This window comes from Vipera berus (assembly GCF_964194415.1).
Source record: "Vipera berus genome assembly, chromosome: Z".
NCBI lineage: Eukaryota > Metazoa > Chordata > Lepidosauria > Squamata > Viperidae > Vipera > Vipera berus.
In genome coordinates, this window is record NC_138205.1 from 65,139,392 (window position 1) to 65,166,646 (window position 27,255).

Genomic DNA, 27,255 nt, shown 5'->3' on the forward strand with positions numbered 1-27,255 from the left:
AAAACTTTACACCTAGTGAAAAGACAATTTTGGTGGCCTTCGATAAAAAAGAACATTAAAGGCTACGTAGCTAGCTGCCCAGTTTGTGTTTCAGCAAAGAGATTGCAAGAGAAATCACCAGGCTTATGCAACCAGTAGCATCCCCCTCAGCACCTTGGAAGGAAATTTCCATGGAGTTTATTTGGGTTGTAATGGACTTATTATCCAAACAAGTACATTTTATCCCCTGCCAGAAAATCCCAAATGTAAAGACACTTGCAAAGCTTTTTGTTCAACATGTCTATCATCTTCATCGAGCCCCACAACATATCATATCAGATAGAGCAGTACAATTCACATCAGAGTTTTGGAAAGTGTTCCTAAGCCTGTTAGGGACCAACCAGGGGCTGTCATTTAGTCATCATCTGCAAATGAATGGTGGGACTGAATGGTTGAACTCAGTACTGGAGCAGTACTTAAGATGCTTCATTAATTACCAGCAAAACAAGTGGACTAAACTGCTTCTGTTCACAGAAGTTGCCTACAACAACACGGTCCACTCTAGCACTGGCTACACTCCATTCCAAATGGCAACAGGGCAAAGTTTTAAACTGATGCCTGAACTGCCCTTCCAGTGACCCCACAATCCCTTCTCTAAAGGAATGGATTGCACAATTGAGAAACACCTGGCCAGTCATGCAGAAATATTAGACAAAGCTAGAGAGGCATATAAGATCCAAGCAGATTAAAAAGAAGAAGCGAGCCAAAACCATTTAAAATAGAAGAGAAGGTTTACCTGTCTACGAAATACTTAGAATTCCTACAACCCTCTAAGAAGCTGGGACTAAAATTTGTGGACCATTCCCCATTAAAAGAATTATAAATCCCATCACAGTAGAATTGGAACTTCCAAAAACACTCAGACAAGTTCACCCAATTTTCCACTGCAGCCTCTTAAAATGCGAGCTACAATCACCCTTAAGGCCAATTGCAGCTCCTCCCCACCTCTAATTATGGCGGAAGGCGAACAACATTTTGAAATTAAAGAAATCCTAGACTCCAGAAAACATCACAGCTCCACCCAATACCTGGTAGCGTGGAAACATCTACCATCATCCCAAAACCAGTGGGTCCACAAACACCACATTAGAGCTCCCAGACTCCTTAGCAAGTTTCATGCTGCATACTCCCTTTTTCTTTTTTGTTCCACAGGTGGATCTCTCTTTCTTTTAAAGGGGGCAGGATGTCAGAACCCATCTTATACTGGGTGGGGGGAATTCTATTTTATTTCTTTCTATTCCTTATTAAGGGTTCTGCCATTCTCCTGAAGGGGAGGGGGGAAGATGCTTCAGGCTGTCTCTTTGTTTCTCTGTTTTGCTATATTGTATCCTTTCCACTATTCCTGCATACTTACTCTTTGAACTGTCTCTCCCTTGATGTTACTTTGGGGTGAGAAAGGAATGGGCCTCTGGCCATCTGGCTTATCTCTCGTGATGAAGGGAAGGTGTGAAGACCCAACAACACCATCATGATCCTGGGAATGGCCAGTGTTATCAGATCCTTTCCCACAGCGGACTAACACCTGAGGATTGGCCCATTCATACTGGCCAGATGAACTATTGGGTTGGGGTTTGCTTGGGACTCTCTTAACCTATTGATCTGAGTGGGAAACCCTCAGATCCTGCCTATCACACCTTTTATCAGCTTCTCCTAATAAAGGTTCCTTTTGGAAGAAACTGCTTCCATGAGTCCTGGTTTCTTAGGATGAGGTTTTGAAGTGGGCTCTGACTGCCTGCTCTCAAAAGTGTACAGATACATAACACACATATAAACATGCTATATACCACATTTGTATAGGTAAAGGTAAAGGTTCCCCGGACATGCGTGCTAGTCATTTCTGACTCTAGGGGCCGGTGCTCATCTCCGTTTCAAAGCCAAAGAGCCAGCGTTTGTCTGAGGACGTCTCCGTGGTCATGTGGCCGGCATGACTAGACACCAAGGGCGCATGGAACACTGTTACCTTCCCACTGTAGTGGTCCTTATTTTTCTACTTGCATTTTTACATGCTTTCGAACTGCTAGGTTTGCAGAAGCTGGGACGAGTAACAGGCTCTCACTCTGCTATGCGGCACTTGGGATTTGACCTGCCAAACTGCTGCAGACTTGAAACCACCTTGGCATTATTACATCATCTGTCATTTATATAAAACCAGACACCCTCTCCATGAGATTTGCCACTTGAAACAAAACTCCGATCCAGCCAAAATGTTGAAAATCCCATCAAGCTAACAGCACTATCTGGGACAGAATACTTTAACCAAATTTCTGTTGCAATGATGACACAGCAGTTTCTCATTTCTCTGAGTGTCACCTCTCATCTTTGTTGTTAAATTTAGCCTCATGTAATCCATTTTTGGGGGACGTGGTGGCTCAGTGGGTTAGGAAACTGAGCTTGTTGATCAAATGGTCGGCAGTTTGGCAGGTCGAATCCTGAGTGCTTTTGGTGATTCGGAAGCCCCCTCCCCAGGAGAAGAGGAGGGGGTGAGGCCCAGGTAGGGGTTGAGCTCTCCGGGGCTGCCTGAGCTTTAAGTTTGGGCGGCTGAAGGATTGAGCCCCCCCGAAACCTGGGTTTGCTCCGGGCTGTGCAGCGTCTCTGCTCTGTGATTTTTGGAGCAGAGCCAAGCATTAGCAACCACACCTGCCAGAAGGAAAGACTCTTGAGTATCAAGACGCAGGCAGAGCGGTACAGGAGGTCAAGGTGAAGTGGACTTTTATCTTTACTCTCTAGCTCAACGGATTTTATGGATTAAAAGTGAAAGTGCGCAACAAGTGAAAGTGGGGGAAGATGGCGACGAAAGCCTCTAAAGTTCTTCGGAGTGTGGGGGCTTCCCCGGTGCAACAGACTTCGTTGCAAGCTTTGCTCCCTCCCACACCTGCTCCGGCACTGACTCTTAAAGATTTACAGGATGCCTTTGAAAAGCAAACACAATTAATGTCAGATATGATGGAAAAGCTGGAGGAGAAAATGGAAGAGAAGCTGGAAGAGAAGTTTAGAGCAATGAGGGCAGACATCTTGTCTACAATTGAAAATGTGGTTGTATGTGTGCAAAGCTTGGATGAAAAAGTGGAGGATCTTAGTCAAAAGAACTCTATATTAGAAGTAAAAGTATTAGAGAATGAAAATATAAGGGATAAAATGGATGGAGACCTGAGTCTGGTCCAGTACCATCAGATGGAGTTTGCTATCAGAATTAGGGGCTTAAAAGAGAATCCTAAAGAAGATTTAAAGCAGCTGATCTCCGAGGCTTTGGAAGTGATACTGGGCCAATCAGCAGCTGAAATTGAGGGAAGTATAGATAAAATCTTTCGTGTGAACTCCTGGATTGCAAGGCAGAGGAAGTTAACTAGAGATGTGGTTGTTTACTTTACAAAGAGAGCAATTAGGGATGAAGTTATTCAAGTTGCTTATGATACTAAGCTTGTGGTTGCTGAGCAAGAAGTTTTGGTTTTAAAAGAGATTCCTACAAAGATTTTAAGGAGAAGGAAAGATTTTGCCTTCCTAGCACAGGAACTTAAGAAATGTGACATCAAGTTTAGATGGGAGATTCCAGTGGGCATGGTGGTGATGCATGAAGGTAAAAGATACTGTCTGGTTACCGTGACTCAGGCATGTGATTTTTACAGCAAAGTTTTAAAAGGAACCCCTCTATCACTTCTGGAAGCTGTAAAGGGATATGGCGAGGGAAAGCCTCAAGATGCTGATGGAACACAGACAGAGGAGAATGGTGCTGGAGGGGATCAAATTACAGTTTCATCGGCAGCTGCTGGAGAGCAGAGGATGACGCGTGCCGCTTTAAGACGAGTGAGACAAGAGCAAGAACAAGATCAGCAGAAAATTATGGAACCTCCAAAGCGTACTTACAGTTAAGCTGTGGGAGGGGCACGGCCTAAGGAAGTTACAGGGGTCCTGGCAGACGTGCTCCAGAAGCTTCGGGATGCCAAGAATGGTGACTAAGTTCCTAACCTGGAATGTTAATGGATTAAATTCACCACAGAAGAGAAAGAAAGTTTTTCAATATTTAAAACAATTTAAGACTGACGTTATTTGCTTGCAAGAAACGCATATTAGGGTTATGGACCAAAAGTACTTGTTGAATTCAAGGTTGGGTACACAATTTATTGCTTCTGCAATGAATAAGAAAAATGGAGTGGTTATTTATGTTAAGAATACTCTGACAGCGGAACTAATTGAAGTAGATAAGCAAGGAAGATATGTTATGATAGATTTGCTGTTAGAAGGCAAAAAAAACGCTTTTAGTTGGACTGTATGCTCCAAATCAACAACAAGCTGACTTTTATAGTTCACTACATACAAAGATTACCCAGTTGGATTATAAATCTTTTATTTTTATGGGAGATTGGAATGGTGTCTTGGATTTACAGCTGGACAAATCGGGTTTTTTTAAACATGCCCCGAGTCATGCTAGACTGCCTAAATCTTTTTTTGAAATGAAGGATGATCTGGAATTATGAGACATTTGGCGTGAAACGCATTTACATGAAAAGGATTATACTTTTTTTTTCTGATAGACACCAATCTTTTTCTAGGATTGATTTTATATTACTGACTAATGTTTTTTTTTCTAAGATTAAGAAAATAAAGATCTGTGCAAGAACTATATCTGACCATAGTCCAGTCTGGTTAGAGATCAATAAGGACAATAGAGATAGGCGCTCCTGGCGCGTAAATGAGAATTTGTTTAGAAATCAGAGAAATGTGGAAGAATGTAAAAAGCAGATGAAAGACTTTTTTGAAATTAATATGAACAAGGATACTTCTATGGACATGGTTTGGGATGCTAGCAAAGCTTATATGAGAGGGGTGTTAATATATATGAATAATAAATACAGACGTAATATGGAAATTAGGAGGAAAGAACTGGAGAATGAAATTAGGGAAAAAGAAAAGACCCTAATTTTGAATCCATCGGATGTGAAGATTAAAGAGGTTATTAACTTGTTAAGGGGCAATTTGATAAGTTGATGGCTGATCAGGTGGCAACTAACTTACGGTTTGCTAGGCATAACACTTTTTGCAATGCCAATAAACCAGGTAGGTGGCTAGCCTACAGGTTAAGGAAAAAACAAAGGGCCTCTAATATAGATAAAATTGAATACAAAGGAAAGGTTGTGTTTCAACAGGATCTTATCAAGGAAGCCTTTGTGGATTTTAATTCTAAACTATATGTTAAGGAGAAGATTAATGAAACAGATATTGATGTATATTTGAAGAATGCTAGCATCCCGGTTCTTACACAGGAACAAAAGGAGGAGATTAATCAATTGATAACAGAAGAAGAAATTTTTATAGCAATTAAGGAATTGAAGTTGGATAAAGCGCCAGGTACGGATGGTCTGACGGCGGTCTACTACAAACATCTACAATTGGAGCTGATAAAGCCATTAAGGGAATTGTTTCAGACAATTCAGAAGGGGGGAAAGGTGCCTCCGTCTTGGAGAACAGCTTTTATTTCTTTGATTCCGAAGGAAGATCAAGATGCTACTCAAGTAAAAAACTACAGACCAATATCACTTTTAAATACAGACTACAAGATATTTGCTAAGGTATTAGCTAATAGATTGATGAGGGTTTTGCAACAGATGATTCATGGGGATCAAACTGGGTTTATTAGTGGTAGACAAATGAAAAATAATGTGAGGCATATAGTTGATGTGGTGGAGTTTTTGGAAAGGAACAACCAGATCCCTGCGGCGCTAATTTTCTTAGATGCTGAAAAAGCTTTTGATCAATTGAATTGGCAATTTTTGATGAAAGTTTTAGATAAAATGAATTTTGGGGATAAATTTTTACAACCAATTAGGGCATTATATCAAAAACAAACTGCCCGAATAATAGTTAACAATAGTCTGACTGAAGTATGCAATATTGAGAAGGGCACAAGACAAGGGTGTCCGTTATCACCTTTATTATTTGTTTTAACATTGGAGATATTATTGATAAAAATACGGAATTCAGAAAAAATTAAGGGTATTCAAATTAGAGATCAGGATTATAGATTGAGGGCGTTTGCAGACGATCTGGTTGTTACGGTGACTCAGCCAGAAAGCTCTGTTGTGGACCTGATGGAGATAATAATGCAATATAGGAAGGTTTCTGGATTTAAGGCTAATGTACAAAAAACAAAAATTTTGGCCAAAAATATGACAATACCGCAAAAGGCCCTTTTAGAAGGATTAACTGGATTTGAGATTGTTAAAAGGGTTAAATATTTGGGGGTGTATCTGTCACCCTCAAATGCAAAGTTATATAAAAATAATTATGAAAAGTTATGGGAAAAATTCAAAAAGAATTGGAGAGTTGGGAAAAATTGCAATTGTCTTTACTGGGAAGAATTGCAGTAGTGAAAATGAATGTCCTGCCTAAATTTTTATTTTTATTCCAAATGATACCGATTCTTAAAAAAGATTCTAATTTGGAAGAATGGCAACGGGGTATCAATAAATTTGTGTGGGCAGGGAAAAGGCCACGAATTAAACTTAAGATTATGCAGGATACTCGTGAAAGAGGTGGTCTTAAAATGCCTAATCTTAAATTATATTATGAAGCTGCTGCGTTGTCAGGAATAAGTGATTGGATTAATTTGACACAAGGGAGATTATTAAATCTTGAGGGCCACGACTTGTTATTTGGCTGGCATGCATATTTGTTGTATGATAAGAAGGTAGATAATGTATTTAAAGTGCATATTTTAAGACAGGCATTGTTGAGAGTTTGGAAGAAGTATAGACATAAGTTAGACTGCAAGATGCCGTTGTGGGCAATCCCGAAACATGCAATAGAAAACATAAATGTAGGCTTCAAACATGATGTGACTACGTATAAGGAAATCTTAAGTTTGGAAAGGAACGTCTGGTGTTTGAAGCCGTACAATCTCTTGCGAGATGAGAAGATTGTTCAAACTTGGTTCCAATATACTCAATTACGTGCCAGGTGGAAAGAAGACCAGAAAATTGGTTTCTCAATGACTGATGAAAATTTGATAAAGCAAATTAGAAATCAGGGTCCAGCACATATTAAACGGATTTATCTCGCATTGATAGATATTGACTCAGAAACAGAACTTGTTAAAGACTGTATGATAAAATGGGCCCAGAATATCCAAGAAGTTATTACAATGGATATTTGGGAAAAGATCTGGGTGAGGAACGTAAAATTCACGCAAGCCCAAAATCTAAGAGAGAACTTTTATAAAATATTTTATAGATGGCATTTAGATCCTAAAAAGCTTGCAAGTATGTATCCGAATTATCAACCTAAATGTTGGAGATGTGGTGGTGAAGATGCAACGTATTTTCATATATGGTGGACCTGCAAAAAGGTTAAGGCTTTTTGGATAAAAATTTGGTGGAATATGCAGAAGATCTTTAAGCAAAGGATAAAGTTTTGTCCGCAATTGTTTTTGCTGGGCATAATTACAGACACTACTGTTGTGGACATTAAGTTGATGTTGAATTTAATTACAGCAGCAAGACTATTAATAGGTCAATATTGGAAAAAGGAGGAACTGCCGACTATAGAAGAATGGACACTAAAGGTTTCTGACCTGGCAGAAATGGCAAAGATTTCGGCTTACTTGAAAGATCATTCGCAAGAACGTTATATTATGGAGTGGAAAAAGTGGATTGATTATATTCAGAACAAATATGGGACTAAAAAGTTTCATTTAGCATTTGAATAAGTTTCCTTTTCTTTTTTCTTTTTTTTTCTTTTTATATGTAACATTAGTATTGCTTGTAGCCATTTTATATGAGCTAGAGGGCGATAGAGTTAATAGTTTATTGTTGTTAGCATATGGATGTTTATGATTGTTCTTTGTTTTTATACCTTGTACTTAGCTCTGGGAAGTCGGGGGGGAGGGGGAATGGGGGGGAGGGGGAATGGGGGGGAGGGATAGGGAGGGTTAGGTAGGGGTGGGGGGAGGGGGGATTGTTAAAGATAAAATGTACTGTAAAACTTTTCAATAAAAAAAAGGCTATGGAGACGTCCTCAGACAAGTGCTGGCTCTTCGGCTTTGAAACAGAGATGAGCACCGGCCCCTAGAGTTGGAAATGACTAGCACACGTGTGCGGGGGAACCTTTACCTTTACCTTTAATCCATTTTTGGCTCTAAGGAACTAGCATTAGCAAACAGAATAGATGGAAGTGACACTCTATATGGGTTAGCTTTTAGATCTCCATGTTTGCCACGTTTCCTCTTTCGGTCACATGGCTTCCTCTTCTGAAGATGGTCAGCGCCAGAGGGAAATTTCCCTGCTGCAACAGTTGCCACCCCACTCTGCCTCCACCACCCAAAACGCTGAGCACAATGCTGACTCCACCTCCAGCTATTTCCTTTTTTCCTCCCTGTACCTCCAGACATTGCGGCCAACATCTCACCATCCGTGTGAACCACCGGCACCTTTGCTGTTGATTCTTTCCTAATGCAAGGCAATGCAGACTCTGCAGAACAGTTTTTATGTGTGCGTGTGTGTATACATACATACATACACACACACACATATGTTTATTTTATTATTTTTCCAGATCCATTCTTCTATCAAGGGGGCAGCATGTCAAGAGTGAAAATTTGGTAGCTACGTGCCTGTCTGTTTTCATATTGCTATTCGAGTAAGGGGGAGGGAAGTATTGCTGTCAACTTCTGAAGTGAACCTGGCTGAAGCCATCTTTGTTGTTCTGAGTTGCCATAGGTTGGGGAGACAGGGGAAGGAAAATGATAGCTTTGCTAGATTAAACATGGAGCAGTCCCGTGGGAACCAAGGTCATTACCACAGGAGCTGGAAGGTAGAGAGGAGAGGTTTCATGAAGCCTGCTAATTGCTTTTATTGGGTAGCATAATCTTTAGCATAGTAGAGGGGAGGAATTTGTTACATTTAATTACACTGAATCCCTGAGGGGAATTTTAGAGTTGGTTTTACTTTTGACTGTTCTGAAATTATGTATCCAATAAACATGCGCTTTGAGGAAACTTCAAGTCTTGGAGTTTTTATTTATTTGGTTTCATTAGTTGGAACCCTGACAGTTGCTTTCAAATGGGTTAGTTAGAGAAAGGAAACCTCTCCAGTTCTATGGAAGCTTGTTGAGAGTCAGCAGTATGGAAACCTTTCAAGGACATTCTAACAGGTGTGAAGAAGATAGCAGATGGGTCCCATAAGAAAGAGAACATGTTTACCTGAGCTACGTAGACATTTGGGGGGTTTGGCTGGGAAAGTCATTGTTATATGCTATAGTCTGATACCTTGGGACTTTAGAATTGGTTTTTCCTTGCCTTTACCAGGTCATGTATGCAATAAACAGTAAGCTGTGTGTACACAACAAAAGAGAAATTTGTGAGAGAAAATTGATGGAAAATATATGCCAGTCTGAACCTGAGTAAGAAGCAGAGTAGAGGTAGGAAATCCCTCCAACAAATTATTACATTGATCTGGAGCATGAGCCAATTGTATTTTAATCTCATCATCCAAGAATAATTAGATCTGATAGACATTCTTAAGATGGAAATAACACAATTTCTGTATTTTCTTCAATGTTTCTTTTCATGGCTTTCTTCTTTCCTTCCTTCCTTCCTTCCTTCCTTCCTTCCTTCCTTCCTTCCTTCCTTCCCTCCCTCCTTCCCTCCCTCCCTCTCACCCATCCTCTCCTTCCTTCCCACTCTCTCTCCCTTCTCCCTCTTGTTGTCCCCAATTCGTGTCTGAGCCTGGTGCTGAGGCCAATGAAGAACACAAGACACGAGGTGCAGGTTTTGTCTCTTCAGGTTTTGCTCCAAGAAAAAGGATCCTGGCCAAAATGCCAAGGAACCTCAAACCACAGAATTAAGAAAGCTTTATGCATTTTCACTAAAGCAAAAGGCGGGACAAGGCAGGATATATAAGAAATATCATCTAATAAACATTTCAATAATGATGTAACAATTGTTCTATTGGTCTGTAGCTATCCCTATTCCTAAGCCTCAGCTTATGAATGCTTCAGGAATTATCTAATACACTGTCAGAACCCACTCCAATCCACATCTTAGGAAAGAAGAACTCTTGGAGACAAGTTTGTCCAACCAGGAACTTTTAATAAAATATAGATGACAGTGAATAGGATAGACAGGATCTGAAAACTGTCTCACAGATCGATACCTTTAAAGTGTCCCCGAGTAAAAACCCCTCCCCTCAGTCCATTTGGTCAGTCCCGGATCAGTCAAGTTTCAGGTGTCAAAATCCCTCGTGGGAAAAGGGAAACACTAGTACATTTGCAACATTATTACTTCCTCCCCTTCGCATTTCATTCGGAGATACAAACCAGAATTCCACCCCCCTTTCTTTGTGCTTTGTAATTCAGAAGATTTCTTCCCTGGTCTTTTGTGATGGCCTCCAGGCAGGCTGAATAAACAAACACTGCATCTATAGAGATGGGTAATTAACAACCCTGTCTTCTCTTTCCCTCCTTGGGAATGGCAGAATCCAGTAAGAGGGTGAGATTTGGGTTCTGCCAAGAGAGGAAGTTAGAAATGAGATAAAAATGAATTCTGACATACACATTTTATTTGCTCCACCCATCTCTATTCCTAAGTTTTAGCTCAGCTTGCAAGATGCCTAACTCTTTTGTTACTTTTATCAGAACCATCTAGAATTGTTAGAAGCTTTACACGTGTATATTTCCTGTAAATAAGCATTCTTTCTTCTTGCCAAACTCCCCAATTACAGACTTCCTAATCTCCTTTCAAGTGTATGTCTTAATCTTGTTTTGTTTCTCCCACCCTCTCCTTCCTTCCTCCCTCCCTCCCTCCCTTCCCAAGATTGAGAAACACTGGAAAAAAGTTTGGAGACGGTGGAGAAGCCAGCCTCAATTGGTGTTGTGGCCAGTTGCATTCCAGACAAAGAATGGAAATTGAGGGGGACATGTTGTGTATGCCTTAGTGTGTTAAACCAATGTAACATTTACACAGCATTACCTCTCTCTCTGTGTGTGAACAAAGTACAGAGATTCTTCTGCCCCTCCAGTCATGAATGTGTTACAGCTCTCACACATGGACAAACACACTCACACACCTGCAAATCCACCTCCTGTTTTCTTCCTCAAGGTGGAAGGTGCAAGGTGATCAATCATTGGGAAGGGAAGGGAGAGCAAACTTGGTGGAGAAAGAAAAATCGTTTAGATGCATTTCTCCGTGGACCCCCCATGTTGTAGGGGTCCTACAGGGGACCAAGGACCAGACATTGGCTAGGAATGGGGGGGAAGTGGGAAGGGAGAGGTGAGCTAAGAGCCATGTAGAGGCCTGTCAGGCTGGAGGCCAAGTGCAGAGGCAAGGGGACAAAATGGGAAGCCCCCACCCACTGCTACCTGCCTGTTGCACTCTCTGCCTAGAGCCTCTGGCAGATTAAAAAAAAAGCCTAGAGAGCACCAGCTTCCTTTTTTCTTCCATCCTCCCTTTCATTGCCTCTGGTTCTGGATTCTGGCCTCACACTGAATCCTTCCTGCCCCATGCCAGGCTCCCCCCTGCCATCAGAGGAGCTGCACCAGTACCATTTGCCTCCTTCCTGCCCCACGCCAGGCTTCTCCCCCACAATCAGAGAAGCTGCGTAGGCTCTGTCATTCCCCTGTGATCACCTATCATATGCTGCCTCCCTGAGAGCAACATGGCTGTTGCCTGCCACCCATCTGATTGGCTGGCAGCTAACTGTCCCATGCAGCCAAAAGCCCAGGGCAAAGGGGGCCTCAGTGAATGGGCCAGGCCAAAGGGCGCGAGGCAGAGGGCCAGGGGCCCATTGACCAGGGAGAATGGGCAGGAGTGGCCCAGCCAAGGAGGAACACTGTAGGCAAATGAGTGCAGGAGGTAGGTTCGAGGCAAAGGAGGTGTGGCCAAAAGTAGGAGCAGAAGGATCCTAGACCTGAGGCACAGACGTTGACCGATGGTTGAGAACATGGAGAAATTCTGAGACGTAGCAAGCTGCCTTAACTGGCCCGAAGTGTCAGAATCCATTTAAATGTCATTTCTAACTATCTCTTCTGTGCAAAACTCAAATCTCACCCTACCCTGGATTCTGTCATTCCCAAGGAGAAGAGGGAACAAGCATGGGAGTTTATTACTTTCACTTCCTTCCTTAATTGTAACCTTTGTGTATTCTGCCTGCCTGCTATCCATCACAATATAACCAATTACCAGGCATTTCCCTCTTATCTTGTGGACAGCTAAGAAAGGGGGTGGTGAGGAAGGAATGTGCCCAGAGTCTGGATTGTTTTTCTGGATGAAATGTGAGGGGGAGGGAATGATCCTGTTTGTCCCACGAGGGGCTTGCCACCTGGAGCTTGGCTGATCCGGAACTGACCGAATGAACTGAGGGGTGGAGTTTGCTTGGGGACGCTTTAAAAATATTGATCTGTGAGGGGATTCTTCTTCTTGTACCCTCTATCATCTATATTTTAGTAAAAGTTCCTGCTTGGATAATCTTGTCTCCAAGAGTCTTTCTTTCTTTCTTAAGATGTGGATTGAAGTGGGTTCTGACATGAAGACCTCTTAATGAGCTGTTTCCAGGACAGGCTGGAATGCATTTTGGAATGCATGCATAGCTAGGGGTGCCCCGGTTTGATTACATAACTTGTGCCTCCTAGCCAAAGAGGTGGAGATCAACCAGCACCACAACCTGTACCACTCCAGAAAAATATGGAAATTGTCCCCTCCAGAGTAGAAGACAGAAGCAGCAAAACCCTCAGCTGAGCTCCTCCATGCTCAACAGCCTGCTTCAAATGTGGAAAAGAGGGTTATCATGCCATGGACTGCCTCAGCAAACCTCCGGCCAAAAGAGAGGACTTTTGTTTTTGCATGGTAGTGACTGGTCACAGGTTCTTGGATTCTCTGCAACCCCACAGCTAATTTTGCCCTGCCAGGGGACCATAAATGGGTCTAAGTCACCCCAGAGAGGTGGCAAAGAAAGAAGGGTGCTCCAGTGATTTTGTAATGGTGGCAGCCATTCCGTTCAACTTGGGGAAAGTCTTTAAACCCGACAGGAGAAAGGCTGGCTGTATTGCATTGACCAGCCCAACCTACTAGCAACCAAAGTCCAAAAGTACTAACCACCACAACTGTGAACAGCATGCTTGAAACTGAGTGAGGAATTTAATCTTATTTTTTCTGTTCTACATTTAATTTCCTGGAAAAGATCCCCAAGAAGCAAAATACCTCTGAAAGGGGGATTTCTGCCACATCCTTATACTAATGGAAGTGATGAATTAATCTTTTTATGAAGGATCAAAATATATGGAAGTGCAATAAATATAAAACCTGAAATTGAAAATTTAAATCTGGATAAATTTAAAATTGTTGAATGGTTAAGACTCTCATTCTAAAGATAATTGTTCATTTTGGAAATTGAAAAACAAATAGCTACTGACACCTAGTGGTGGATTAAGACCACAACAGCTATGACCTTAATATAAGACTTGGCAAAACCTGGAAAAAGCTAATCTGTGTTTGTGACCTTCAAAGTTTTAACAGCAAAGAACAGCTGTGGCAAAAAAGACAATCATCTGGGCTGTAGACAAAGAGAGAATTTAATTTTCAGAAAAAAAATCTTTTTTGAACTATTTGGATTACAAATATCTATTTAATTGGGACTCTAAAGCAGAGAAAAGAAAGGAAGAGAAAAACAAATTCTTGGCCATCATGGATCATAGACATGTAGAAAGAACATATCAAGTAAACATAAATACTTCACAGGAGGAGATATATAGTATACTCCAACTAATTCAAATAACAATGACTTTAAACCACAAAGAAATCCAAAATAACTTGGATTGGATAAAATGGACTGTAGAGATGTCAGGAACATCAGAGAGAAACGAAATGATAAGAGAAGCAGAGAGAAAGAAAAATATTTCCAATAAACATGGAAAGGCAGAAGCCCTGTACAAAGACATTTCACCTGATTTAGTTTTTATATCTACAGTAACATTTACAAACATATGGAGAAACCTTTTGATTCAGCAAAATACATTGATTAAGAAAGATACTGGGCAAAGGAAAAAGACTAAAGTGGAAACTAAGAAAATAGATGATGGGACTTACCAGAGAGAATACTTAAAAAAGAAACATTTGTTTGAACATGGTTAAAGAAATAGAAAAGATTTGGAATATATATGTCATTCTAAGAAGGATGAATTCCCTAAATAATATAGTATGCTTTTTTCCCTTTTTGATTGAAAAAAAAAAACCAATTGTGCCAGTGGGAAAAAGAATTTGATAGTATCCAAGAGAAAGATTTTACAAAGGAATATAAGAAGGAAGATACAAAACAATCAAGAGAAGTTGAAAACAAACATACAGTTCTCATACAGTTCATGAAATACAGAAATAAAATAATATATAATTGAGAGACTGTGTACTTCAATCCTGAGCACTGCTGTTGACCTCCGGTAGCGCTGCCGCGCCGAATGGCAGCGTTCTGAAGCCGCCTGATCCTGGGAAGCATCAAAACACCCTGAGGCAGCGAAAATCAGCTGTTCCGTGGCGCTGGAGCTTCTCCCTCGGGAGAAGAGGGAGAGGCGAGCTTGCCTGGGTAGAGGTAGAGCTACCCTGCGATTCTCCCAAGTAGTTTGGGGGATAACAGGGTGAGCCCCCTCGGAGCCCAGGCTTTCTCTGCTCTCAGGACGTCTTCGCTCCAAAAGGAGTGGAACAAGACGTGACAACTGCACCTGCTGCTTAGAGGTGATTGTGAGTATTTTGTTCCTTTGAAAAGCAGGCAGAGCAAAGCAGGAAGATTTGAATTTTCAAATTGGATTTTAACTTTAACTCAGTTTCATTATCTTCTTCAAGTTTCAAGTTTGAAATGGAGTAAAAATGGTGCTGGAATGTTTCTCTCCTGTGTGAAGTGACTGTGTTTGAAAATTGTTTCGCTACAAAGCAAGAGACACAATTTGCAACTGACTTTATCCACTATCGGATTTTGCTTATTTGAAAGCCTGTTCCCCTTTCTTTTTATTGAAGGTTAAGAACTTTGAGAGAATTGTTATTTTTTCTTCCCTTTTTTTTTCTTCTGAACTTTGATCCTGCTGGGTGAAAGAGGAAATCGAAACTTAAGAGATGGCTGTGAGACGTGGGGGAGGACCTCCACTTTCTAAGAATGTTATTTCCTCACCTATAACACAAGCTGCAGGGCAGACCTTGATGAAACCTACAGTACAACCACCCTCTCCCCCACCTCCTGCATTTACACTGACAGACATTCAGCAAGTTGTGATGCAGTCTACACAGGTTTTGCAGCAAGAAATACAGAAAACAAGGGAAGAATTTGTTAATCAAAACAACCAGATTAGGGAAGATATAGTGCTTGCACTCCAGGGTTTAGCTGCACATATAGAACGCCTGGATGTTCGTGTGGACTCAGTTATGGAGTATGTGGAGAATTTGGAAAATAAAATTATTGATGCTGAACAGAAGATTGATAGAGCAGAGGCCAAGATTGACAGAACAGAAGACGAGCTTACTATATCAGAATATAAGAACATGGAGTTTGCTTTGCGTATCAGAGGCCTCAAAGAGAATCCTAAAGAAGATTTGGAATGGGAAATAGCACGAGCAGTGGCTCCTGTTTTGAAATGTGAACCTGAAGAATTACTTAAGGAAATGGATAAGACATTTAGGGTTAACTCCTGGATTGTCAGGCAAAAAAGTCTACCTAGAGATGTAGTGATTTATTTTTCCAGGAGATCAACCAGAAATTCTATTATCCAGGCTTTTTATTGGGGAAAATTTCAGATTGCAGGCCAAGATATTATGATTTTAAAGGAGATACCTTCAAAAATTCTTAGAAAGAGGAAAGACTTTGCCTTTTTGTCTGATGAGCTTAAGAAGCGACAAATCCAGTTCAGACGGGAAATACCTATTGGAATTGTGGTAAATTATGCAGGGACCAGATACAGATTGGATACAATTTTAAAAGCAAAAGATTTCTATACTAAGGTCCTGAAAGCAGGTTTACCACCGTCTCCCTGAATTAAAAGAACAGAAGCAAGACAAGAAGATAAACAATTGAGTGAAGGGGCAATGTCATTGCCTCTCGAGGAGATGCAGAAGGCGGAGGCCATGGAGCAGAGTTTGGCATTAAAGGAAGATCCAAAAGAACAGAGGATGACAAGAGCTGCATATAAGTGTATGGAAAAAGAGCAAAAACAAAAGTCTGTAACTGGTCCAGCTACGCAAGATGCGGCTGTTTCAGAGCCTGTGGGAGGAGCACGTCCTAAGAGAGCAACAGCTGATCTTCAGGCTATGTTCCAAAGGCTCATGGTCACCAGAGATGGTGAAGTTCCTGACATGGAATGTTAGTGGGTTAAATTCACCACAGAAAAGAAAGAAAGTATTTTTTTTATCTGAAACAACATAAAAATGACATTGTTTGCTTACAAGAGACACATATTGCATTAAAAGATCAAAAATATCTGATTAACACATTTTGCATCTTTTGCTCCGGACAAGAAGGCTGGAGTGGTTATTTACTTAAGAAAAGACTTCTCGGCAAGATTGATTGAATCGGATAAACAAGGGAGATATGTTAGTATTGAATTAATACTACAAGGAAAGAAAGTTCTTCTTATTGGATTATATGCTCCAAATCAACAACAGCAAAAAAATTTTTAATTTTTACATCAGAGACTAATTGAACTGGACTACAAATCTGTTATTATGATGGGGGACTGGAATGGGGTTTTGGTGCCATCTGAAGACAAGAAGGGATCTTCTAAAAACTTTTTAAATTCAAAATTACCTAAAGCTTTTTTTGATTTGAAGGAAGATCTGGAATTAAGAGATGTATGGCGGGAAAGGAATTTGAGAGACAGAGATTTTACTTTTTTTTCCAGATAGACATAAATCTTTCTCCAGGATTGACTTTATTTTGATTACTACTGATCTTTCTTCTTCAGTTAAGAACGTTAAGATTTTTCCTAGGACAATGTCTGACCATAGTCCTGTTTGGTTGGAGTTCTTCGCTGAAGACGCTAGTAGGAGATCCTGGAGGCTGAATGAGAATTTATTTACAAATGACTTGTTTTTGCAGAAATGTAGAGAACATATGAAATAATTTTTTGTCACAAATATGCATAAAGGTACCTCGATGGAAATGGTTTGGGATGCTAGTAAAGCCTATAGGAGAGGGGTTTTGATTTATATGAATAATGCTTATAGGTGTAAGCAAATGCAAAAACGTTTAGATATTGAGGAAGAGATTAAAACTAAGGAGAAAAAGCTCATTTTGAATCCATTGGATAATAATTTAAGTATCTCAATACATTTATTGAAAGAACAATTTAATATGCTACTGGCTGATCAAGTAGCAACTAATTTGCGCTATGCCAAACACAATACTTTTTGCAACGCTAATAAGCCTGGTAGATGGTTGGCTTATCAATTAAGGAAAAAACAGAAATCACGCACTATAGATAAAATAGAATATAAAGGCAAAGAAGTCTACCAACAAAATTTGATTAAGAGGAGTTTTTTAGATTTTTACTCGAAATTATATTCTAAAGAAAATATACAAGCTTTAGATATAGACAAGTATTTACAGGGAGCTCATTTTCCAAGACTTTCACAAGAACAAGAACTTGAGATGAACTGCCCAATTACATCAGAAGAAATTTCTTTAGTTATTAAACAGTTGAAACTGGGCAAGGCTCCGGGAATGGATGGATTAACAGCAGTTTACTATAAAAAGTTGTTGCCTGAAATGATTGAACCCTTAAAGATTTTGTTTAATGAAATTCAGACTGGAGGTGTAGTTCCTCCATCATGGAGGACAGCTTTTGTATCGTTGATTCCAAAGGAGGATCAAGACCTTACTCAACCTAAAAATTATAGACCTATATCGCTTTTAAATACAGATTATAAGATTTTTGCTAAAGTATTGGCCAATAGATTAATGCAAGTTTTGAAACAAATGATTCATAGTGATCAATCGGGATTTATATCTGGGAGGTATATGAAATATAATGTAAGACAAATTGTTAACCTGCTTGAACAACCAAGTCCCCGCAGCATTGATATTTTTGGATGCAGAGAAAGCCTTTGACCAATTGAATTGGCAATTTTTATTAAGAGTTGTTGAGGAGATGAATTTTGGAGAAGGTTTTCTACATGCTATTAAAGTTATATATCAACAACAAACTGCACAAATTATAGTTAACGGGGGATTAACAGAGACCTTTAAAATTGAAAAAGGTACAAGACAGGGTTGCCCCCTATCACCATTATTGTTTGTTTTAACATTAGAGATTTTATTAATCAAAATTCTAGAGTCCTCTATGATAAAGGGAATTAAAATAAAACAGAATGATTATAGATTGAGAGCGTTCGCTGATGACTTGGTTGTGACAGTATCCCAACCGTTACAGTCGGTTATAGATTTGATGGAAATTATAACTCAGTATGGTAAGGTTTCTGGGTTTAAGGTGAATAGTAATAAGACCAAGATATTATCTAAGAACTTATCTATGAGTGAAAGGGATATGTTATCAAAATTAACAGGTTTTGAAATAGTGAAGAAGGTTAAATATTTAGGAGTATATATTGCAGCCTCAAATGTAAAATTGTATAAGAATAATTATGAAACACTATGGTCGAAGGTACAAGGGGACTTAAATAATTGGAAAAAATTACAATTATCATTACTGGGAAGAATTGCAGTTGTTAAAATGAATGTTCTACCAAAGTTTCTCTTTTTGTTTCAAATGATACCTATATTGAAAAAGGATGCCAACCTTGATCAATGGCAGAAAGGTATTAATAAATTTATTTGGGCGGGGAAAAAACCAAGAGTTAAATTTAAGATTTTACAAGATGCCAGGGAAAGAGGGGGACTCAAGGCGCTGAATTTGAAATTGTATTATGATGCGGTTGCCTTGATGTGGGTTAGTGATTGGCTTAATTTAACTAACAAGAGAATACTTCATCTTGAGGGATGGAATTTGGTATATGGATGGCATGCATATTTGCTTTACGATAAGAAGGTGGACAGGGCTTTTAAATCCCATATTCTTAGAAGTGCTTTATTGCGTGTCTGGAAAAAGTATTATTATAAGTTAAATTATAAAATACCGATTTGGGGAATTCCTGGACACGCGATAGAGGGCCTATGGGAGTGAGTATGGATATGGTTTCTTATAAGGAACTACTTAGATTGCAAGGGACTGATTGGCAACTTAAATCATTAGAGGAGTTAAGACAAGAAAACATAAGTTACTCTTGGTTTCAATATACCCAATTGAAAGTTAGGTGGAAGTCAGATCAAAAGGTTGGCATCACAATTACAGATCAAAATTTAGTAAAACAAATTAGAGATTTAAATTGTGCACATATAAAGAGGATATATAATGCTTTAATTGAATTGGATTCGGAAACGGAACTGGTTAAAGACTGTATGATAAAGTGGTCAGAAAATATTCAGGAACCAATTTCGTTGGACACTTGGGAGATAATTTGGGTTAGAAATGTTAAATTTACTCAGGCTCAAAATTTAAGAGAAAATTTTTATAAAATGTTTTATAGATGGCATCTGGATCCCAAGAAGTTGTCTAACATGTATCCTAATTTACAGTCTAAATGTTGGAGGTGTGGTAGTTTAGAAGCTACCTATTTTCACATGTGGTGGACTTGTAGAAATATAAAAGCTTTTTGGATCAAAATTTGGTGGAACATTCAAAAGATTTTTAAGAGAAAGATAAAGTTTTCTCCGCAATTGTTTTTATTGGGTATTGTGGTAGATTGTGATGTTAAAGAAACTAACTTGATGTTGAACATGATAACAGCAGCACGGTTACTGGTGGGACAATATTGGAAGAAGGATAGTTTGCCCACTATAGAAGAATGGGTGTTTAAAGTTTCGAATCTTGCAGAAATGTCTAAGATTTCTGCTTATTTGAAAGATCTTTCACAGGAAAGATATATTTCAGTTTGGAGGAGATGGATAAATTATATTCAGAACAAATATGGGACTAAAAAGTTCCATTTAGCTTATGAGTAGATTTTAGTGGGATATTGTTATTGGTACTTTGTTTGTAGTTATGTTAAAAGGGAGTTAAAGCACATTATGAATTTGGTTAATTGTATATTCTGCATAATTTTTATTTAGAATATGATTATTGTAACTATAATCCTGTATTTAGCTCTGGGAAGTGGGGGGGAAGTGGGTGGGTTTGGGGTGGGAGGGACTTGGGGATATATTGTAAAATTTTGTTTTTGTAAAACTCTTTAATGAAAAAAAAAATCCTGAGCACTGCTATACTATGTAATACAGCATACATTTTTTTCCAAACTATAAATTGAAAAGATAAAGCTTAGATATATGTTTTCATGAACAAAAAGATACTTTCTGAGATTATCAAAGGCTACTCCTTTTTCAAGTAGATAGGTCTTGGAGATGGTTGACCTGGTGTAAAGAACAAATCAGTCACAATACTACGTGTTTGGGTTTGTGATGCTCTTAACAATAAGAAAAAGAATGATATGCCCTCCTGAGAGCCTTTGGAAAGCTTTTGATCTTCTACAAACTTTCTGTTTATAGAAGATATAATAAAGGACTTCATCATGGCCTTTGTTATATATTACCGGTACATCTTTCAGTGTTGGTCAAAGTATTTTTCTGGCAGAAATGCCATACTGTATATTCTCTTCTATTTGTTCTTCCTGGAGCAGGTACATTTATCAATGGGTGGGATGAAGTAAACAAACTCTACTTTGGTTTCAGGTCTAACTGCTAAGGAAAAGGATGGTTCAACTGCTATTTCCAGTTTAAAAAGATCACATAAGAAATGATGTGAAAAGATACTTTCCAAGATTATCAAAGGGTACTCCTTTTTCAAGTAGATAGGTCTTGGAGATGGTTTGACCTGGATTAAAGAAATATCTTATTTTTTAGTCTAGTCTAAAAGATTAATGCTACATCTGTTTTATGACAGAGATGATGTATAATTGCTTCCATTCTGTGGTCAGTCCAAAACTTTGTGGGTGTTTTTTTCAGAACTGAACTCCAAGGAAAACAATTCTGGAGCTAAAGAATACAAATTGGCCATGAACCTTCTTTCTATGTCTCTGGTTTGTGATTTAAAAGATCCATTATTAATATCAAATCTGCAATGAATTTGCCTGAAGCCATCTTGTTCATTTTCGGTTGCCACATGATTGGGGGGAGGAGGTTTGGGAGGTTTTATGCTAGCCTAAACAATTCTATGTCCTGTGGAAACCAAGGTCATTTCTGTTCCCTCAGCTGGGGGTTGAGACTAATGTCAGAAAGCCTAGCAAACTATTCTATGGGAAATGTAGCTGATTGCATAGATTTGGGGTGGGAATTTTAACTTTGTAATACTGTTGCTTTTGGAGGGAACTTTTTGTCTTGGTTACACTTTTGATCGTGCCGATACTTTGTAGCCAATAAGCATGTTCTTAGAGGAAAACTAAAGCCTCGGAGTTCTGCTTTAATTGGTCTCATCTATCAGAACCATGGCAATTAATTTATGAATAAAGAAGTTAAAATTACTATGGCACTTTTTTAAAAAAACACCTGAAGTATGACACCTGGGAGTAAGACTCGGGGAATAACCAATTTTGAATTCACTGTTATGCACACCAGGCACTGAAACTCTCATTGCTTGTCTTTATCATAGTCACTATGAATTTGAATCATGGCTGATTATGTTTACAGATAATCCCCAATTTATGGCAATTGGGACTGGGATTTCAGTTGTAAGTTGTGACAGTGATAAGTCAAGGCATTCACACTGCACCTAATTTTACAGCCATTTTGGGGTGGTCATTACAAATTGCATTTTCTTCCCAAAATGGCAAAAAATGCAAACAAATTGGCAAAAAATGTTGCATATTGCATTTGTATAACTATGCTGCTGTCACTCATGAATGTTAGTTGGTTGCCTAGCACCTGAAATGTGGTCATGTGACTTTAAGGCATGTGTGGCACAAGATTTTATGTTGCCTGGAAATGCTTTATAGGCTATAATATGGACCCTCTCTGAGGCCACCATAAATAAACTGTTCTAGGTTGAGGACTATCTGCAATTTATTTGGAAGACAATATTAGATCATTTTGTTTCCTTAATAATTAGCAGTCTTTCTTTTTCTTATTTTGATTTTCTTGAAGTAGTACATCTAGCAGATCCTTATACTATAACCTTACAACAAAATAGAAGTTAAAGGGTGGACAAATAATGTTTTTTCCAATTGTAGATGTATATAGTTTGGGGTATACTAGCACTTTTTGAATCATTAAATAGTCAAAGAATACATACATAATGTTGATGTGCAAATATATAGACATAAATATAAACTTATCCCTAAGATGTACACTAAATAATGCAAATATTTTAGCCTTAATCTCAGTTTTTGCAATAAAAAGACTGCATGAAAAAAATCTTCTTCCTAGCATTATTCCCATGCTATGGCAGGCTCAAATAACTTCTAGATAAAGTTATAAAATAATTAAATTTAAAGGAAAATAAGTTGAAGAGAGTAGTCTTATTATTGAGTAGTCTTATTATTATGTCAATAGTATGAAAAGTCACCATGATAACAGAGCAAAATTATCAATAATGAATGATTAACAGCTAGCACACAAGATAATGTTTTAGGTAATTATTTGTCATTTCAGCAAAGTAACAATGATGTTAACTCTACAAATATCTGTTTCAGTCCCTAACTGTCAAGAAAACAAAGATACTTTATGGATCAAAACTGTGCAGTATATGGAAGCAACCAGTGGTGGGATTCAGCTGGTTCACACCACTTCAGCAGAACCGGTAGCTAATTTTTTCTTGTCCTGGCCCAGAATGGACTTCTGGAAGCGGCATCCACACAGAGAACCAATTGTTCACATATTTGAGTCCCACCACTGGAAGCAACTGTAAAATATTCTCATTAGTAATAAGCATCCACCGATTCTTCATTTCACAAGTAAAATAAAGGCATGTGAATTCCAAAGTGCTAATATCCAGTTTGACCCTAATTTCAATAATGGATTTCATTGGAAATGGAAATGTCTCCTATATACTTGCTAGAATTTAACACATACCCACGTTTAGGCAAAATTCTTATGTATTTGTCAGTTCTTTTATTAGTTCCTTTCATTCCTTTGACAAAAGTAAAAAAAATGTTTATGAGGAGGCAGTAGTTAAAAGTTTTACTGCTTAGTACTCAGAAAACTCTGAAAAATAAAAGCAATAATAAACTGGGAAAAACTGTATTTTTTATAAGCAGTCCTGGATCTTAAAAAAATATTGAATGTTTCTGCTTAACATGTCATTCCCACTGTACCTGAATCTGGATGCCAAGGGTCTGTTGTAGAAGACATTGGTTGGATGGTTTGTGGATTTGCTCCGCAGTTGGATTCTACAAGTTCTCCTTCTATGTAAATGTGAGAGGAGATATTGGTCTGTCTCAAGGCTGCCTTGAGTGGAGTAATCTGATTGAACTGCACACGTGACAGACAACCAGAAAATCCTGGTGTGTTATATTTATCTATGTCTTCATCAATCTTTCCAAATTCTAAAAGGAAAAAACAAAAAACAGAAATGAGTTTGTAATAATTTGTCTAGCACAGAAGCTTCATTGGTACTAGGAACTTGCAAAGATATTGTTTGTGAATGCAGTCAAAATACATTCTATCTCTTGGAATTTACCTTACTATAAGCCCAAGAATGAATCATTCTACATAGAAGTGTCAAACTGCTGGCCCGTGGGTCGGATGTGTCACGCCAAAATCGTGTGTATCCTGTTGCCACCAATGGGAAAAAAGTCACGATATGTAACAATCTTGCTTTGTTCTTTTTATCTATATTTTTTTTATTTTTGAACATAGCATATATGCCTTAAAATGTAGAAAGATTTATCTTCTATCAAACAAGATAAATGCAAAACATAAAAATAATTAAAAGGAACTTTTAGATGTAATGCTTTAAATAGTAATCAATTGACATTATCACTGTCTCCAAATTTATTGAACTTTATATAAATGACTATTCCCCAATTTCATGTATTTAGAATATAATTTTCCCTTAGGTTTATAGTATTTATTCCTGATGAAAGAAAGCTGCAATTTTTTAAAAACCAAAAGTTTGTTTCATTTTTATTTTTAAAATGTTTGGATTGCAGATATTTACAAAGGATAATTTCACTCCTAAAGCAAATCAGTTGATGTGACTGCCTTTGCTACAATGATTGATCATGCATAGGAGATTTAAAATATGCAACAAACTATATTGCCCAGCTTGTTTAGGTCCCTGAGGCATCATTATGCAGCAACAATTTTCATGATTGGCAAAAGCAGAGAGACTATATGGATGACAATTGGAAAACTGTCTAGAACACAGACTTGTTTTTCTCATTTGTATCCAGTAAAGAATGTGCTAATGGGATTTTCTCGTTTAAAACAGCAAGCATACAAAGAGAACAATCCATCAGACTAAATTCATTCTTAATTAAATCAAAACCATAATATAAAGGCTCTTCTTCATAGTTGAATTAAAATACTACACATCAATTCGTGAGCCAGCAGCAATCTAACAGCAGAACATTCACTATAGTGATGTCTATTCTGCTTATGTCCGATCCTGTTTACCTTAAACCTGGCAAGATTCTGCTAAATTGAATCAGGCTGATAGAATGTGATGTTAAGGGTTACAACCTATCATTAATGTGTTAAGAAAGTGCTCCTGCAGAGAGGATGGTTGTTAGATGATTAGTGCCAGCCATTGGCAGTTCCCCAAAAGGGTCATCAGATGGAGGCAAAGAGGTTTCTTTGCTTCCACTGATGAGCCAAGGGTCCCAGACCCACAGCCCCATTGGCGAGAGAGTTTTTATGGTCAAGGAGGGGCCAAGACCCCCCATAAATACCTCTGCACGAGGGGCTGCTCTTTGTTCTCTCCATTTTCAGTCTCCAGTTCTATCTCTACTCCTAACCTCTATTTTAGTCATGTAATCCTAGCTTGTTTTGTTCTATTTTATTTCTCTCTTACATGCAGGCATGAATGCTTTCATGCCAAGTACTTCTTTCTCTTTGATCTATCATGAATAAAGCTAAATATGATTGCATCTCTGCGTGATGCCTTTGCTTGGAAGCTCCTTTAACGATTCATCGTGAGAACACCTCACATGTTGGTAGTCAGAGGATGGTTTAAAGGAAAGCTTCCAAGCCAGCCAGGAACTAGCCAACGAGATGTCTGAAAGGCCCGGCACCAATCCATTTATAACAGATGGCAGGACTTCTACTATCGTGACCAGGAGTCATCGATCAAAGACAGCCTCCCTGCCTACATCCAAGACTTCAGTCCCTGAAGCAACCTCAGCTGCAGATGAAAGCACAAATGGCCTTCATCCCGTCAGAGGATCCAGCAGAGCGTCTAGGACCCCTTCACATGCCTCTCTACAACTGAACGCCACAGAGGAGAGCATAGAAGGATTACAGACTGTCCAAGGCTGCTCAGATGCTGCAGAGACGGACCTGGCTGAGACCAAACGCCGCGTGAGTAAACTGACTGCACAGGAACGTGAAGAGCTGCTTAAAGAGATCCTTGCAATGCAGGAGGAGGGAGGGGCAGCCCAGGGAACAGCTCAGAAAGCCTCAGAACCCCTGGTGAGCCTCTCCCTAGAGACCACGAGGCCCCCAAATATGGCGCCCGCCTCCCTTAGTGACCCCGGGACCCCAAGGCTTTTGGCGCGAACCCGCCCCCCCAGCTGTGAGCTACAGCTTCCTGGGGCAAGCGGAAACAAGATGGCTCCGCCCACGTGGTCTGGCACAGGAAACAAGATGGCGGCCCCCACTATATCTAACAAAGACTTGATTTCTTTAAGTCTGGAAAGCCAGCAATCCGTGGCTTCCAACCAGAATAGCCTGCAGTCCCTGGCATACAGCAGAAATGACATGCAATCCCTGGCTTCCGAGCAAGACAGCATGTATATTACTGATTTCTCCCCCCCACAAAGCCTAAAATGCTATGATAGCAATGATGTCTGTCCAGCCAAAACTGTTACAACGGCTCTCCAGACAGCAATGCAAGCTCTGGCCACTGCCTTAGAGGCTAGCAAGACAGCGGCCAAGCAGACGTCGGGGGTGCCCACCCCCCCTCCAAGGCCTCCCATCCTCTCCCCAGGGCCCAACTGCCGGGGGGAATCCAGCCTGCAGCCTCCCAACAATCAACCCCCGAGGCCTCCCACCTTCTCTTCAGGTCTTCATGACCAGCGAGGGCAAAGAAAAACAGACAATGATGAAAATCCATGTGCTTGCAGCAACAAGAAAGGGATGCCGGCCGGCAAATCTGGGCTCCGCCCCCCCAATGCCTCATGGGAAGAAGGGAGAAACCCTGAACAACGCCCTCCCCCGGGTCACATGGTTCCCGGGCACGCCCACCTGGAGTCAATAAGTACTCAAGAAAGGATTCCCTCCTCGACCACTAGAGGGAACCCTTTCACTGAAGGACTCACTTCAGACTTAAGCATTTTTCCACTTCCTTTTACATCAATGGACATATCAAAAAATTTTGAAAGTGGGTCTGATAAGGACTCTATTCCTGTAACAAATTTGCCAAATGATTTTAAAAAACTACAGCTGGATGGGGAGAATTATAGCAGTTGGAGTAAAGATATACAGCTACATCTCTTAAAGAATGGGATTCTACAAATGGTTCGGAACCCCCCCCCTCCCCCATGGGGACGTCAAGAAGAGCTGCGACACTTGCAGGCTTATTCTGCTCTACTCAGTTCTCTGGACAATAACTTGTTCCCAAGCATTCCAGCTGGTCTCAGAGCTGCTGAGGTCTGGAAACTGTTATACAATTTATTCAACAGCAATACCATTGGTTCCATCACCAGATATACAACTGAGCTTTATACAACCAAACTGAAGTTTGGTGCCAGCATGCCTGAACATCTTGCGAAATTAAAGGCACTCAGGGCAGAATTGATTTCCAGAGATTTTCCTGTGTCTGATGTGAGCATGCTCTCCATAATTTTTACTTCTCTAGACAGGAGTTGGAGCAATTTCATTGTTTCACTCGAAGCGGTCAAGAGGGAAGACATAAATCTGTCCTACCTCACAGGGAGACTGATCGAAGAAGATCGGAGAAGGAGAAATGCTGGAGAATACGCTAGAGTCACCACTCAGCAAGCCAGAAGGGGGCGCCACAACTCAGAGCAAATTAATGCTCTGCTTAAATGTTTCA

The 27,255-nt window shown here is 39.6% G+C and overlaps 1 protein-coding gene across 1 annotated transcript in view; it reads right to left on the reverse strand.

Moving 5' to 3' along the window:
- CNTNAP2 (contactin associated protein 2) overlaps window positions 1-27,255 on the reverse strand; it is a gene marked incomplete at its 5' end in the record, with an annotated part of 1,513,027 nt that overhangs the window by 33,263 nt on the left and 1,452,509 nt on the right. The window contains one exon of the mRNA XM_081344134.1: window positions 23,354-23,584. Within this exon, the coding sequence (XP_081200260.1) occupies window positions 23,354-23,584 (231 nt within the window). The remainder of the gene's footprint in view (window positions 1-23,353; window positions 23,585-27,255) is intronic.